This window comes from Aspergillus aculeatinus (assembly GCF_003184765.1).
Source record: "Aspergillus aculeatinus CBS 121060 unplaced genomic scaffold BO66scaffold_25, whole genome shotgun sequence".
In the NCBI taxonomy this organism is placed as follows: Eukaryota; Fungi; Ascomycota; class Eurotiomycetes; order Eurotiales; family Aspergillaceae; genus Aspergillus; species Aspergillus aculeatinus.
The window spans coordinates 383343-397284 of record NW_020291494.1 but is presented as its reverse complement, the minus strand read 5'-3'; the positions used below and the strand labels follow the sequence as shown (position 1 = coordinate 397284).

Sequence of the window (13942 nt, the reverse complement as noted above, 5' to 3'; positions counted from 1 at the left end):
GGAATCATAAAAAGACAGAAGTGTTAAAGTAGACAATCAACGGATCACGTTTGAACATCCTTCTCATGAGGCCACTTCCGAAACAGATCCCCCAACTGATCAATCGGCGCCGTCAGCAGTCCGACGACCGTCTCAAACGGCGGCTTACTGGGGGCACTGGGATGCGCCCGCGACGGCATGAAGATCTTGGTCCGGTTGAACGACTTGGACAGGCTGATGCTGTCGTGATCGGACAGGACCTGCTCGAGATCGACCAGGTCGCTGTTCTCCTCCTCCCGCATCTGCGGACTCAACACTTCCATCAGACCCTTGATCGTGGGGATGAAAGTGGGGTTGGTCGGATCCAGGGTCTGGAATTTCTTCAGATGCTCTTTGACCTAGCCGGGCTGTCAATCAGGGTCCAGGGTCCATGGTCTCCGCGCACTCCGCGCACTCGGCGCACCAGCTGGCGGGTTACTCACGGCGTGATTCTGCTTGCGGCGTTTCTCGGCTGTCACCGCCCCGGCCGAGAGGTGTTTCTCATAGGCAGGGTAGACGACGAGCTCTTTGCCGACGGTGTTGCGTGCCAGCGCCCAGGTGAAGAGATTCTGGAAGCGGATCTGCTCTTGTCGATCGGCCGAGCTCACGATGCGGCCATAGCAAGCTTGGATCTCATTATGGTCCTCTCTGACCGTGTCGACGATGTGGCCGGTCATGGTATCTGAGAAAAGCCGTGGGAAGGTTCAAGTCAGAGACCATGTGGGATGGATGTACAGGAAGTACAGTCTGTCGAAAGGTGAAGCGATGGAGACGCAATAATACGAAGAGCAAGTGGTGATGTCATCGAGGAGAGCTGGGTTTGGGTGGCTGAGGCACCAATCCTAAATCGACAATGCTTGGTGCTTAGTAAACAGCTTAGTAAGCTGTTTAGTAAGCTGCTTTAGTGTTCATAACTACTCTCATAATCTTCATGCTGGAAAGACAGCCACCTTCAAGCGCCGGAATTCCTGGATCCAGTTCCTTGGAGCTGACCGTGGCTCGGCCAGTGGCAGGTCAACCCGCCTCCAGACCTCTCGTAGCGCTTCCGTCGCCGTGACTGTCGTATTCCAGGGAATCTGCGCCGAGATGGCGTCGAGATGGGCGGCAACCCACTCTCGGTGATGAGGATCGGTGGCCTCCGCCCCGGCGACAAAAGACGACCAGATAGTAGACTTGAATAATGCGCTGGAGGCCGGAACTTGCGAGATATGGCCGATAACGCCCTGCACTAGTCCAGTCTGCCGCTCGGGTGTACAACCGCCGGGGGAGAAATTAGGCAGCATCCGTGAGAGGTAGAGAACCACGGCCGTCTTGTACGCGGATCCGATATGCAATCGCTCGGGGTAGTCATTGACTGGAGTCCAACACTGCATAGCGGTGGCCCATGCGGCTGGGTCAAACTGTTGAACGGACTCGTATAGCTCTTGGCAGGCGTCTCTGCTCGGGGTTTGGGAGTCTTCTTGTGTCTGAAATGCTAGGACAATACAGCTTGCTAGCTCGGCCGGACAAGAGAGGAAATGGTTACCCTCGGCGAAAACCAGGGAGTCAAGCACCCTCACGGTAGGATCGTTGAGTGTAGACAGATGGTGATGTCCTACGCTTGGGGAGAAGGTCGAGCCAAAGATACTCTGGCTGTCGTTCCGATTAGGTGACCGTGCAGGATGGACGGAAGAGGTGAGGACTTACATGAGAATACTAGATATGACCCACTGGTCGAACAAGTTTCCCTCATTTTCTGGTCTGCCCGCCGAGGAACGAATTGAAGGCCCCATAAGAGATCAGACGTACTGCTGAATCCAGATGCAGCTGCCATGTATCCCTGCCAGACTCGAGAAGATCGAAATTGGCCAGCAACATCGAGCACACCAGCACCTGCACACACGCTGTTGATTGGACTCGGCTGAGCATTGTCTGAAATCGGACCAGGGCACCCTGTTTCCACTGGAGTGCATCGACCAGGATGCTCTGCGCACGCTCCTTGGATGTAATGAGGTTATACCGATGATAGGCAGCCATGGCCATAATGACATGGAACATGGCGGGACAGGTCTGGGAGCGCCAGTAGAGTTCGCTGCACGGATTCCAAGTTTGCATAGGCAGGTGATAGATGACCAGATCCTCCCAGACACGGGAGTAGAAATGATTCAAGTGATGGCGAGCCTCGGAGCTGAGGTCCTGTAGGAAGGGATCCATCAGGGCTCTTTGCACATGGATACGCATTTCCGTGCTCTGGGACACGGGGGGTGTAGATGAAGGCTTGTAAGACTTCCCCATCATCTTCCCTCTACTCGCAACACCTTGCACCCAGGTGATCAGTTTGCCATAGCCAAGACATTCCACCCCGGATTTCTCGCACCGGCCACACTTTGGGGTTCGAAAGTCACATTTTACCCGACGCCGGCGACAGGTGTGGCATGCACTTGGCATGGGGGTATGTTGTGGGGCGAGTTCTGGGGTGTGGAAGTGGATTTTCACGTGTGATTTGTAGGGCATCTACGAGCTCCAGCCCTGGTCAGTCAGTTTGCTGCTAGATAAGGCTGGTTGGGTGAGAAGATGTGTGATGTTTTGGGAGGGATTCTCCCGATGAAAGTTCGAAAGTTCGAAGAGAGTTGTGCCACACAGCTTGAATCGATAACTTAATGAATGTTGCGGTGGGGAATCCCGAGTCCTGCGCCTTGGCTGCCTGATCCGGTTTAGTGTGCATGCCATGAGCATGTAGATTTATAGATTCATGATAACCCTACAGTCAGTCCTCCAAGGGCGGGCAAATTCAACCCTGAAGCCTGAACAATGACTTTCTCTGGCCATTGCCTCTGCCGTGCAGTAACCTACATCGTCGACCCGGCCTCTCCTCTCGTGGTCTACTGCCACTGCGATGACTGTCAGCGCAACACCGGGTCCACATACGGTCAGTTCTGCTGCCACCATGGATCATAGCTATCCTTCTGATGACCTCCCCCCTGCAGCTCTGATCTTGACATCCCCCAAGGATACGGTGCATATCCAGGGTCCGCTTCGCACCTTCACCAGTGTGGGCAGCTCAGGCCTTGCCGTGCATCGCAGCTTCTGTGGGGTCTGTGGGAGCCCGATATCCGATGTTGCGGAGAGTGCGCCCGAGGAGATCTCCATCAAGGGTGGCTCACTGGAACCGGAGTGCAAGAGACGGTTACAGCCGGTGAGCTTTTTCTTCTTCTCCCGTCACCCACTGGTCGAAGACTGACTGACGTCGTATGAATACAGTCGGAGGAATTGTGGACGGCTAGTAAACTGTCCTTCTGTCAGGAACAGTTGCCACAGTCTCACTTGCATATGCCCGAGTGATGGTATCTGTTGAGTTCCGGCTGCAATTAGTGAGGATTCGCGTTCGTGCAAAGCAAGTGTGATTGTGTTCTTTGGAGTATTGAGGAGGCACTCCATTGGGTTCGTGATAGGTGCGTGTGATGAGCCGAGCTAAAGCGTTATAGACCATCTTCCAACAAGCCAGTTTTTCTTCATCACAATTGTTTAAGTCGATACAAGGATGCGTAGTCTTTGGGTGGGATTTTGCTTCCGTCGAGAATGAGTGGATCTTGATTGTGCCCTTGGATCCCTTTCAGATATTGTTTGGAGAGGGTCTTCCCTCCTGCTTGCACTCGCACGCTCTTGCCATGATGAGCTCGCAGTGCAAACGCGTGCATTACCGCATTGGCAGACATAGGCACTAGCGCCGACCTGCGAAGCTTCGAAAAGCTGGGTAAACAGTATAATTGGACTAAACTTTTAGAGTCTGTGAACTGCCTAACAACTGATCATACGCTTATTCATACACACACCGTACTCGCAAGTTGTAACCGGCAATGTTATCATCTGTAGGGGTGATACCGTCCCGACGCAGATCTAGATGATCGAGTGGTCGGCCCGACATGACCATTATGTTTCCGAGCAGCTTCTCTGGCTCGCCTTTGTTTTCGTTTCGACCCCACAAAAGGCGGAAGCTCACATAGATAGATTCTTGCATCAAATCTTGGCCTACGAAATTGTCAATCGTGTCTACTTGTGGTGAAACATTCGGGGAGGCCAAGAGGCAAAGGAACCGAAAGCAGTGAGGCCCCGAGATGTGGGGCATGTGCTGGGGAGAAGTATCTTGTGCAGAATCCATCAATTGAGATACCAGAACCCCGTCCTCAATCCATCACCCTCGGCTTACGGAAGATCGAGAAGGGATCAGAGCTTGAATGCTCGATTCAGAGGGCTGGAGTCTCCAAGAATTTGTCTTTTTGTGGGCGTTGGTGGGGGAAAAGGTGGGGGAGGGGGAGGTTGTGGGTGGACATACTGATGTTCCTTGACACATGGTACCCACTTTTCAGCACATTGTATCAAATGCTCCCTTTCACGGGCACTGTTGACATATATGTCGATCATTTTCGGATTGATGCGCTTCGTCCGCCGTAGACGGATCGACGCCAGGTGCGGTTCCAACGATTGATAGAGAGCGACTTCGACTTTCCCCGAGATGGTGTTGGCATCCAGCCCCACGTACAAGCCGAAGTTCGACGACAATCGAAGCCTCAAATCTTCCGCTGTGAAATTCACCGGATTGTGGTATCGAGGGGGTGTTGTAGGTGCTTGGTCATCCCATCGCTCTGTGCTTTGATATTCCGACGAGGTGGTCGACGAGGAGGCTCGAGGATCTTCGTCCACAATCGCTGGTCGGAATGCTGTCAGACCTTCTTGTGCTTCTGTCTTGATGAATGGAGAACCGGGTTCCTCTTCCTCCTCCTCTTCCTCCTCCTCCTCCTTCTCCTCTTCGCTCGCGTCAAACTCGGTATCCGCCTCATCATCAGGTGTGCGTTCGGCTGTCGCATGTTCTGTTGGATGATCCGAGGCTTGGGCTTCCTGTACTTCCTGTGCTTGGTTCTGCTCGAACTCCGCCTCAGCACCCAGAGCAAAAGCAGCCTTCATGCTCCGGTTGCCCAGACGGCGAAAGCCGCTACGTAGGCTGCAGAGACCTTCTCCTCAGGGTGCGCCATCGCATAGGCGCCAATTTCTTGACAGGGCGCCGCACATTTGGCCAGTGTATCCGCAAAGGATGCGTCGTCGAACCAGGGGGCTGGCCAACCACTCATACTGATGATCGATAAAAGTAGTAGTAGTAGTAGTAGTAGTAGTAGTAGTAGTAGTAGTAGTAGTAGTAGTAGTAGTAGTAGTAGTTGTTGTTGTTGTTGGGATTAAGCTCCGGAGAGATAATTCTGCCTCTTAATACCGCCTGGCTTCTCGACTAATCCACTTTGGGCAGTTTTAATGCATAGTTGATGCACAGCTTATGCACAGCCTATGCACAGCTTATATACTGCCTGTGCACTGCCTGTGCACTGCCTGTACAGAGTATACTGCCTGTATACTGCTTGTGCACTGCTTATACATGGCTTGTGCATGCCCTGTGCATGCCCCGTGCATGGCTTATACAGCAGTCATAACTCTCCCTGATCCACTCCAAACCTTGCCATCGCTTGGAGCTTCCTTCTATCAAAGCTATGACTTCACAGGAGAAAATTGCTGCTTTTCAATCACCCCGGTCATAAGAGCGTTGAAGAATGTTAGAGTTAGAGAATTTGAAGACAAGAGCTGAGTGTAAGACTTGAGTGCAAAAAGAAAAGCAAGCTATAATGCCTGCCAGCCACTTCTGCGAGGACACGAGGACCACCAGACAATGAGTGGACCGCGCACCCGCTCCCACCGTGGATGCTCCCACTGCCGGCGCAGCAAAGTGAAATGCGATGAGAAACAGCCGGTCTGTACGCGTTGCTTTCAGAAAGGCCTTTCCTGCATCCGAGGCACTGTGACTCTGAAGTGGGAGTCGGATTATCGTGCTCGGGGGGTCACCTTCGGCCGTACGGGAGTCTGGCGCAAAGATGCCTCGAAAAAGCCGAGCCCAGAGAATATACCATCTATACGATCTATACCATCCACGGCGGATCAGACCATCCTTACAACCCCTGTCATCCATCACTGGAGCTTTATCCATGCGGATAGTCACAGCTTGCCGCAATTGCTCGATCACCAGGATCTTGTGCTCATGCCGGCCAGGAACGTGCATGAATTCAGTGTCCAACCAGCCCTATCCATCTCACCTCTTTGGAACCACCTGGACCAAAGCTTCCTGTTGGACTACTACATCCACCAGATCTGCCCCCGGATGACCCCAAGCCCGAGCGCCACTTCACCTTTCGCAGCTGTCATCCTGCCCTACTGTCAGACCGCCTCCCCAGTGGTGATCAAGGCCCTGATGGCCCTAGCAGCATGCCACTGGAGCCAGCAGGACCCACGCTACGGGGTGCACGCCCTGACGCTCAAATCGCAGGTCGTCAGTGGCTTTCGCCGCCGGATTGCGAGCGAGGATCGAGGATCCTTCCTTCTTTCCCCCGACCCCGAAGTCCTCGTCCTCATCATGCTGCTCTGCCTCTACGAGATCGTCGATCACTGCGACCGACGCTGGATTGTCCACCTGCAAGGCGCGAAAGACATCATCCGTCTCCGACGCCAGCAGCAACAGCGACAGGCCGACGCGCTTCTCGCCCTCCCCACAGTTCCAAGCGACCCCGTCTCGAAATTCGTCGAGCTATTCTTCGCCTTCCAGGACGTGATGGGCCGCACCGCCTGCGCGAAGGCCGATCTGTTCGGACCCAGCTACTGGGCCGAGGGAGATGTGACCATCAACGACTGGATGGGCTGCAGTCCCGCGCTGGTGTCGATCCTGTTCGCGATCATGGACCTCAGCCGCCACCGCCGCCACATGGTGGCCTCCGCGTCGGAGGAGCTGACCTTTCGCGCGCGCGCCTCGAACCTCCAACGTCGACTCGACGATCTCGTCCAGAACCCCGCCGTCGGGGGCGAAGACGAGACCCTCCGCCGCGTGGCCGAGCTCAAGAGACTGGCCTGCTCGGTCTATATCCAATGTGCATTACACGGGGCCCGGCCCTGCGATCCCGCTGTCAAAGTCGTCGTCCAGGAAATCCTCGCGGGGCTGAGGGCGCTGGTCGCGCAGGGCTCCGCCAGCCAGGCGATGATGTGGCCGCTCTTCGTGGCGGCCGTCGAGCTGGATCCTCTCGATGACGTGGTGGTCGAGAGCCCGAGTCGCAACATGGAGGCCGAGAACGGTGGCCGTCGACGGCTGGTCCTGCGGCTGCTGATGGAGATGGCCAAGAGCAGTGTGTCGAGCGTTGCGCGAATGCGTGCGGTCATTGAGGGCGTCTGGCAACGGCGGGACTTTCACCTGCACGCTGCGGAGGATAGGAAGATGGGTCGGTTCGCCGACTTGAATGATTGGGAAGTGTTTGTTGTGCCGGGGAGTGACGCGTTGAGCCTGGTGTGAGACGCTTGGGGAGGGAGGGAAGGGGGGGGGATCTAGTGTCGCACAAACAAGAACGTTGCTTATGGTGATGCACAAGACTCGCATGTACGGTATTTATGGACATTTGTCATGTTTACAATCAACGAGGCTACCTGTCGAGGCGATCTGTCTGGGTAGCCGACATTGTCAGGTGGGCTACGCAGGCACCGCTGAACACATACGATGCAAGATTAATCCTAAAACTGCAATTCCCTAGTCTAGGACTCACCTAAGGGCTGCGAAGAAGGCTTTGCATCCAACTACAGCACTCATCCGACTACGAATGGCGTCATGAGCGTCCGCAGTGGTGCATGCGTGATTGACCACTGATAAGACATTCCTCATACGGCCGAGGGATGGCGAATCTTTGCCTGCAAGCGGGGCTTCGGTGATAAGCCCCCAACCGTCAGCGGCGATTAAATACACCAGAAGGGCCATCGATCCGGACTAAACCAACGCCTGCCCAGCTCGAGAACACCCAACTCAACATGGTAGCCCGGAAACACCTCAATGTGGCCATCGTCGGGGCCGGGCCAGGGGGATTAGCGACCGCCATTGCCCTGTCGGAGCTCCCCTACGTCTCCGTCACCGTCTACGAACGAGCCCCCGAGCCTCGGGAGGTCGGAGCAGGCATCAGTATCGGCCGCAATGGCTGGAATGTGCTGGAGTTGCTGGGCGCGGCCGACGGGGTCAAGGGGGCAAAGAAACAAACCCCCTTCCAACGGTGGGTGCGCCTCCTTGCTCCTGGCCCTAACTCCTTCCTACGTGATGGCTGAGACCGAGCTCGCAGAAATGGTCGCACGGGAGAATCGATCGTTCCACGCGCAACGACGCCTCCACCCCTCAGTCCCGGGGAGGCCAAGTATGAATCCATTAGGGCTCGGAGAACCCGCCTGCAAGCCGCCTTGCTCGCCAGAGTGCCCGCCAACACCATCCGCTTCAACAAGAAGCTGGTTTCTCTGACAGATCTTGGCGGGGAGGACGGGGTTCGTTTGCAGTTCCAAGATGCGACCGTAGCGAGCGCGGACTTAGTGGTCGGGGCTGATGGGATTCGTTCGGTGAGACTGACCAGTCCAAGGACAGGTGGAATTCCTACTGACATTGCCCTAATAGGTCGTTCGACAGACATTGTTTCCCGACCACCATTTGCATTTCACTGGTGAGTGACTCGCCTGAAGTGGGAGCAGTACAGTCAAGACTTGCAACGACGCCAGATGGGCCTGGCTAAACAGAAGCCAACCTCCCAGGAGTCACCGCTTGGCGGGTGCTGGTGCCAGTCGCCTCCATCCGCCATGTCGCCGAGTTTCCCACCTCCACCGGATGGTGGCATGGCCTCAACGGCTACTTCTACTTCTCGCATGTGGACGACGAGCCCGACCGTGAGCTGTGCGAGATCACCGTCCGGTCCTTCGACGAGCCGGAGGTGCCCGGCCGAACCGCAACCTGGGCCATTCCATCGCCCAACGACCGCGTCCGCGCTCGGTGTGGGGTGCGTACAGATATATCCCCGGACCCTCTCGCGTACTCGCTCCAGCGGCGTGAACTCACCAGAGGCTGAAAACACAGGAGTATGATCCTCGGATCCAGGCCGTCTTGGATGTGGTCCCGGAAGGGGACTGGCGAGAATTCGCCATGGCCGCTGGCCCGTGTCTGCCGGAGATCCAGGGCTGGGATAAAGTGGCTTTGATCGGGGATGCCAGCCACCCGCTGTCCGGTGCCTTTGGGTCGGGGGCCGCGTTTGCGATGGAGGATGGATGGATTCTGGCCCGGGCAATCGAGCATACCATCACCTCGAACACAACGATCAAGGATGCACTCGAGATCTTCCAACGGATCCGGGCGCCGTACTATGAACGGATGCACGTGGCTTTTCTATCCTCTGCCTGGTCTCCAAAGAGGGTGATGTGGCTGACACAATGTTCTTCGCAGGTTTGACTATCTCGATCGGAAGGCGAGCGAGGCGAAGAAGGCTCGAGCGCTGAACGGGGACTTCGACACCGTCATCAAGGCCCGCGTCGCATCGTTCGGAGGCGCCGGGGCGGATTCGTTAGACTGGATTTACAAGAATGACATCAAACAGGTCTGGGCGGAGTATGTGGCGAGTGTAGAGGGGGGTTGAGCAGCCATTGTTCAAACGACTCATCCAGTACAGCATACAAGACCTAGACCAACCTAATGAAAATCTCTTATCCGAGTTAAGGTACAGTACAGTACAATTATATTCTTACAATGTCCGGCCCAGCGCGTACTTTCCGCCATTTCCCCAACTTGGAAGTGCCCAGTCTGCTCGTTCTTGACTGTTGGCCTATGATCGGTTGATACTGCGGGTTGAGAAAAGGGGGCAATGGGCAGCAAAGCGCTTAACAGACAGCCAACTAGTTCAAGGGTCACATTATGGGCATTCTCTCCGTTCCGACTCTATCATAAGGTTTCCAATCAGGCAAAAGCGGAGTAGTAAAGACCGAATTTCGATAGTTGACAACAGTCTTGATCCACTAATCACTGAGATATCATGAGCACCTGCATCACTTTTACTTTCACTTTCACTTTCCAAACTCAAATGGATGAGCAGCACCCACCTCTCCTGTCGATTTAAGAGGCATTCGTCTCCGGGCAATTGGCAGACTACACAGCCTGTTCATCCCCTCCAGCTACTGGCACCTATCTGTACTGCACGGAAATTGTCCTAGATCGCATCCGCCCATTCTTTAGACAAACATGCCAACCAGCGTCTATATTCTGATCTACATTGGCGACCCGCTCGACTTCACCAAGTACCGCCACACAGGGCTTTTTTTCGAGCATACAACCGGAGCAGCTGGGATTTTCGAGTTCCAAACCTACGATAATTACAACCCCGAACAAAGTCGACGGCTGGCATCTACTGTTCAAGTGGCGGAGCTACCGGAGTCAATCAGCGAAGCCTCTATCAGAAGCGTTATTTCCAGGACCCCAGTCAAGAATGGACCCACAGATGCCGACTGGAATTGCCAGAATTGGGTGGGGGATGTTGTGATTGTTTGCTCACTTAGCAGGCCCGGGATATGAGTGATCCATGAAAGGAAACATCGATCCTGTCTCTGGTTGTCCGGCTCGCGTTCCGTGGGAGGGAATGGGTCGGATTCTGCGTGCTTTCATTGTTGGATTGATTGATCATTGTTCTGGGTAATCGATTTAGTGGCGCAGGAGACGAGCAGGAAATGCCATTCCTAGATATTCTTTCTCGTACCGAGGTGGGAGTATCACCGTCGAGTAATCCGGCCAGTCGGGTATCGGTTTTAGATGCTGCATGGCCTTGATGTACTCCCAATATTCGGGATACCAGCCAGCATCTTCCCAGTCCAGAACAGCCGTGACCCGGTCCCCTTCCACCAGGATATTGCGGGGGGCAAAGTCGCCATGAGTGAAAACGATCTCATGATTGTCCGTCAATACATGTTTGGCGTAGTGCTGGAGCACCTCGGGTAATTTCACCAGGTCTTCCAGGATGAAGGTATTGAACTGTTGAATTCGCAAGGAAGGAGAAGGAAAGTGAGTGAGGGGGTTTACATTGATGGTGGTGTATAAAGGCGGTGGAGCTTCTAGAACGGCAGGATTTGCGAATAGACAAAACAAGCAAAGCAATCAAACCAGCCAAAACTACCAAATCAGTAAACCAGTCAAAACAGTCAACCGGCGGGGGCCTCCTCCACCAGTAGCTGTAGGCCTATCCTATCCCTAAGTCACTTTAGAAAGGCACAGCCTGGAGCCCTCAGGGCTGAGAGCATTACATTCATTCTCATCATTGGGATTATAGTGTACAACAGTCCAGTACAGTCCAGTACAGTTCAGTACCTTATCCGCAGCTCGCTGTGGTCAACATCAATGAACTTTACAGTGAGTCCAAGTAATAATCAATAGCAGCCCTGAGCCCCAATCATCCGGCTCCAATGCGGCCATTCCTCAGCTCTGCTCACTGATGCCACTCTCTCCATTGGAAGGGCACTGCCTACCACCTGGAAAGCAAACAGGATTTCGTTTGCCTCTGAGAAGAGTTCCAGAGGGGGACCGCAACTTCCCGTCTGTGTGCTCTGTGCTACCTCAACCATATCCCCCACCGCCGTGACATTCTGTAGGAGTCCGTTATGCTGAGGGTATGTGCAGCCGTCTGAGCGGGGTCTGACTGCTGTCCCTGCCCTTGTGCTTAGGTTGAGAAAAGAAAGTAGAAGCCAGATTGCACATCCAGGGCGGGATGCCTCCTGCAGACATCCACAAATGCGACCCTATCTGTCTCTTGAGGTGCCCCGATGAGCTTGTTTTCGTTGTGAGTCCACCTACCGGGTCGAAAAATAAAAGGGAGCATGAGTACCTGTGTTTCGACCTCCACTTCCCTCCTTGCCATTGAAACCATCAAGCATTCCTCCTCTTTTTTCTTCGCTTTCTTCGCTTCCGTAGAAAAACCATGTCTCTTTCTGGTACCTGGGCACTTGCTCCCGAATTCTCATGCGAAGACACGAGCGACATTGCCCTCGGCAATGTCATTGCAGATCCTTGCGCGCCGGGCGCCCCCCTCCAGCGGGTCAAGCCCGAAGACCTGACCAACTTTCCCACTGTGGAATCCGAAGATGCTGAAGGTGCCTATCGGATCGAGTCCGCTGACGGATCGCCGCTGTCCTTGGGTATCGGAGCCACAATTGTCCATGCCATGACGTTCGCAGTGCGGCACCAAAGACCTGCCAGCGCCTTCGCGAGCCATCGCGCGGTGGGCGTCCGGACGCGGAAGCTCGCTCCCAATTTTCCCTGGAATGAACTTCACCCGTTTCTCGAACGAAAGTCAATCCTTGCCTACCTAATCTCTGGCAGGCCGCTGTACGTTGTGTCCGGTATCATGATCGCGACGAAATTCCTTCGGCACACCGTTCGGGATCCGCCCCGGACGGATCTTGGAATCGGATTTGGCGACATTTCCTCCTCCGTGCATCTCACGGGCAGTAGGGGAACCTCTAGCCCCGAGATCGGGAACGTCAACGCCGGCCTCAACAATATTCTCTTTGCGTATCGACTGCACAAGGTTACTCTTGGCTCCGGGCCCCAGGAACCGCAGATCCAAGCGCAACTCCATTGTCCACCAGCAGCGTTCGTGTCTGTTCATCACGACAGGACCGACAATGGTGAGGGGGGGAGGAAAAGGAAGGAGAGACTGGAAGCCCTGATGGAGGTGATGGAGGTGGTGCCATTTGTTTCGAGATGACCTGCGAAGACTGGCGCGGCCATGATTTCCAGATCTTGCCATCTGTGCGGGAGGAGACCGAGACTCAGATCGAGACTCAGATCGAGACTGGCAACTAGGTTATGACATTCTCTATTCCTACCCTGCGTAACTTTTGCCGGCCTTGTAGAGGTAGACTTGTACTTGATATGGCTCACTCAGCTGCATCCCACACCATCAACAAGCTCGTCGGCGGTCCCTCAATCCCAGCCTCCTCCTCCCTCCTCCATGCTTCAGCTAGACCTTTCATTGCAGCTTCCATCCCCTCCTTTCTTTCCAGATCGCTACCCGAATCGACACACTCCAATGAAGTGGCCGCAATTACGACGAGGGTGCCAGCTGCTATTGACGAGCCGGACCTATAACCCTTGATCTGGGCGGGATGTCCAAGCGATGCGACTGGCACGCACTCGCCTAGTGTCGCGATCACTACCTCGCTTGGCGACTTGCGGACCAGCGGTCGATCTGACCAAAGCGATCCTCTCAGATCTAGCGGACGGGCGGCTATCACATATCGATGACTGGCAGGAAACCTGACCTCCGAGCACCTCGCCGCCGTCGCCGCTGCAATAAACAAAATGTGTCCGTTCCGGCGTCTGACAGCCTCGTCTATAGCCCGACTGATTCGATCATCTTCTGGTACGTAAAACGCCATGCAAATAATGTCGTTCTTCGGGTCTTCAGCGGCCTGTCGGATTGCCTAATGCTAATTCAGTATGACGATGTTGCATGAAGGCCCAAAGGAAGGGGGGAGAGGAGCCATACATCAGCTATCAACTGACCCCCCACTTCAAGGTCAGTGTCTCGATCTCCTATGCATTTCACTTGCACCTTGATGGTAGGAGAAAGGCTCGTTATGAGGCTCACAATCTCAGTCCCGTGTCCGTTCTCATCATAGCACACTGTCCCGCCCCTGACCAGGTCTTCATACCCGGCAAGCTGCGGAAATTCTCCTGGGGGTTTCCTGCAGCCTGAGTCAATCACAACGACTTGGGTTTCTCTGCGCGTGGACTGCGGAGACAGGTTTTGGAGCCGACTGGACAGACACGAGAGCCATTCTTGAGTCCTGCTTTTCTTTGCTGCGTCAAGAGCTTCCCTGGAGATGGGAATGTGGATAGGCTCCACATGAGAGCGGAGGTCTATTTTCGTATGCCCAGCGTTCCGTCCACTCGAACGGCTCTTATGACAAGGAGGAGGAGGGGTTGCAGGCATATCGCAAGCCTCGGGTGCCGGACGCAGCAAGATATCCCTGCCACGAAACGTTCATGTCAGCGGAAGGTCTATTGCGCTCTTGGCTTGAAGGTTGC

General features: G+C 54.8%; 9 protein-coding genes across 9 annotated transcripts; 5 read left to right on the top strand and 4 right to left on the bottom strand.

Annotated features, from left to right (window-relative positions):
* Positions 1-44: 44 nt before the first annotated feature.
* On the bottom strand, positions 45-695 carry BO66DRAFT_438742 (uncharacterized protein; the record flags this gene model as incomplete). The annotated part of the gene is made up of 2 exons (XM_025651093.1): positions 45-377; positions 462-695. 2 exons carry the CDS (start codon positions 693-695, stop codon positions 45-47), a joined length of 567 nt encoding a protein of 188 aa, XP_025503860.1.
* Positions 696-947: 252 nt separating this feature from the next.
* BO66DRAFT_438741 (Zn(II)2Cys6 transcription factor) lies at positions 948-2445 on the bottom strand (the record flags this gene model as incomplete). The annotated part of the gene is made up of 3 exons (XM_025651092.1): positions 948-1650; positions 1705-1727; positions 1807-2445. 3 exons carry the CDS (start codon positions 2443-2445, stop codon positions 948-950), a joined length of 1365 nt encoding a protein of 454 aa, XP_025503859.1.
* Positions 2446-2808: 363 nt separating this feature from the next.
* Positions 2809-3701, top strand: BO66DRAFT_471626 (GFA family protein; the record flags this gene model as incomplete). Its single annotated transcript, XM_025652870.1, has 3 exons — positions 2809-2926; positions 2985-3193; positions 3259-3701. 3 exons carry the CDS (start codon positions 2809-2811, stop codon positions 3337-3339), a joined length of 408 nt encoding a protein of 135 aa, XP_025503858.1. The 3' UTR covers positions 3340-3701.
* A 276-nt stretch (positions 3702-3977) lies between these two features.
* On the bottom strand, positions 3978-5141 carry BO66DRAFT_392103 (uncharacterized protein). Its single transcript, XM_025647429.1, has one exon. It carries the CDS (start codon positions 4957-4959, stop codon positions 4222-4224), a length of 738 nt encoding a protein of 245 aa, XP_025503857.1. The 5' UTR covers positions 4960-5141; the 3' UTR covers positions 3978-4221.
* A 566-nt stretch (positions 5142-5707) lies between these two features.
* BO66DRAFT_428972 (Zn(II)2Cys6 transcription factor) lies at positions 5708-7369 on the top strand (the record flags this gene model as incomplete). Its single annotated transcript, XM_025650430.1, has 1 exon — positions 5708-7369. The coding sequence occupies one exon, from the start codon at positions 5708-5710 to the stop codon at positions 7367-7369; it is 1662 nt and encodes a 553-aa protein (XP_025503856.1).
* A 506-nt stretch (positions 7370-7875) lies between these two features.
* On the top strand, positions 7876-9506 carry BO66DRAFT_374717 (FAD/NAD(P)-binding domain-containing protein; the record flags this gene model as incomplete). Its single annotated transcript, XM_025645614.1, has 6 exons — positions 7876-8111; positions 8178-8445; positions 8501-8546; positions 8635-8876; positions 8954-9250; positions 9339-9506. The coding sequence occupies 6 exons, from the start codon at positions 7876-7878 to the stop codon at positions 9504-9506; spliced, it is 1257 nt and encodes a 418-aa protein (XP_025503855.1).
* Positions 9507-10105: 599 nt separating this feature from the next.
* BO66DRAFT_438736 (uncharacterized protein) lies at positions 10106-10435 on the top strand (the record flags this gene model as incomplete). Its single annotated transcript, XM_025651091.1, has 1 exon — positions 10106-10435. One exon carries the CDS (start codon positions 10106-10108, stop codon positions 10433-10435), a length of 330 nt encoding a protein of 109 aa, XP_025503854.1.
* Positions 10436-10561: 126 nt separating this feature from the next.
* On the bottom strand, positions 10562-11768 carry BO66DRAFT_438735 (uncharacterized protein; the record flags this gene model as incomplete). Its single annotated transcript, XM_025651090.1, has 2 exons — positions 10562-10888; positions 11736-11768. The coding sequence occupies 2 exons, from the start codon at positions 11766-11768 to the stop codon at positions 10562-10564; spliced, it is 360 nt and encodes a 119-aa protein (XP_025503853.1).
* A 60-nt stretch (positions 11769-11828) lies between these two features.
* BO66DRAFT_452041 (uncharacterized protein) lies at positions 11829-12617 on the top strand (the record flags this gene model as incomplete). The annotated part of the gene is made up of 1 exon (XM_025651908.1): positions 11829-12617. One exon carries the CDS (start codon positions 11829-11831, stop codon positions 12615-12617), a length of 789 nt encoding a protein of 262 aa, XP_025503852.1.
* Between the last annotated feature and the right edge of the window lie 1325 nt (positions 12618-13942).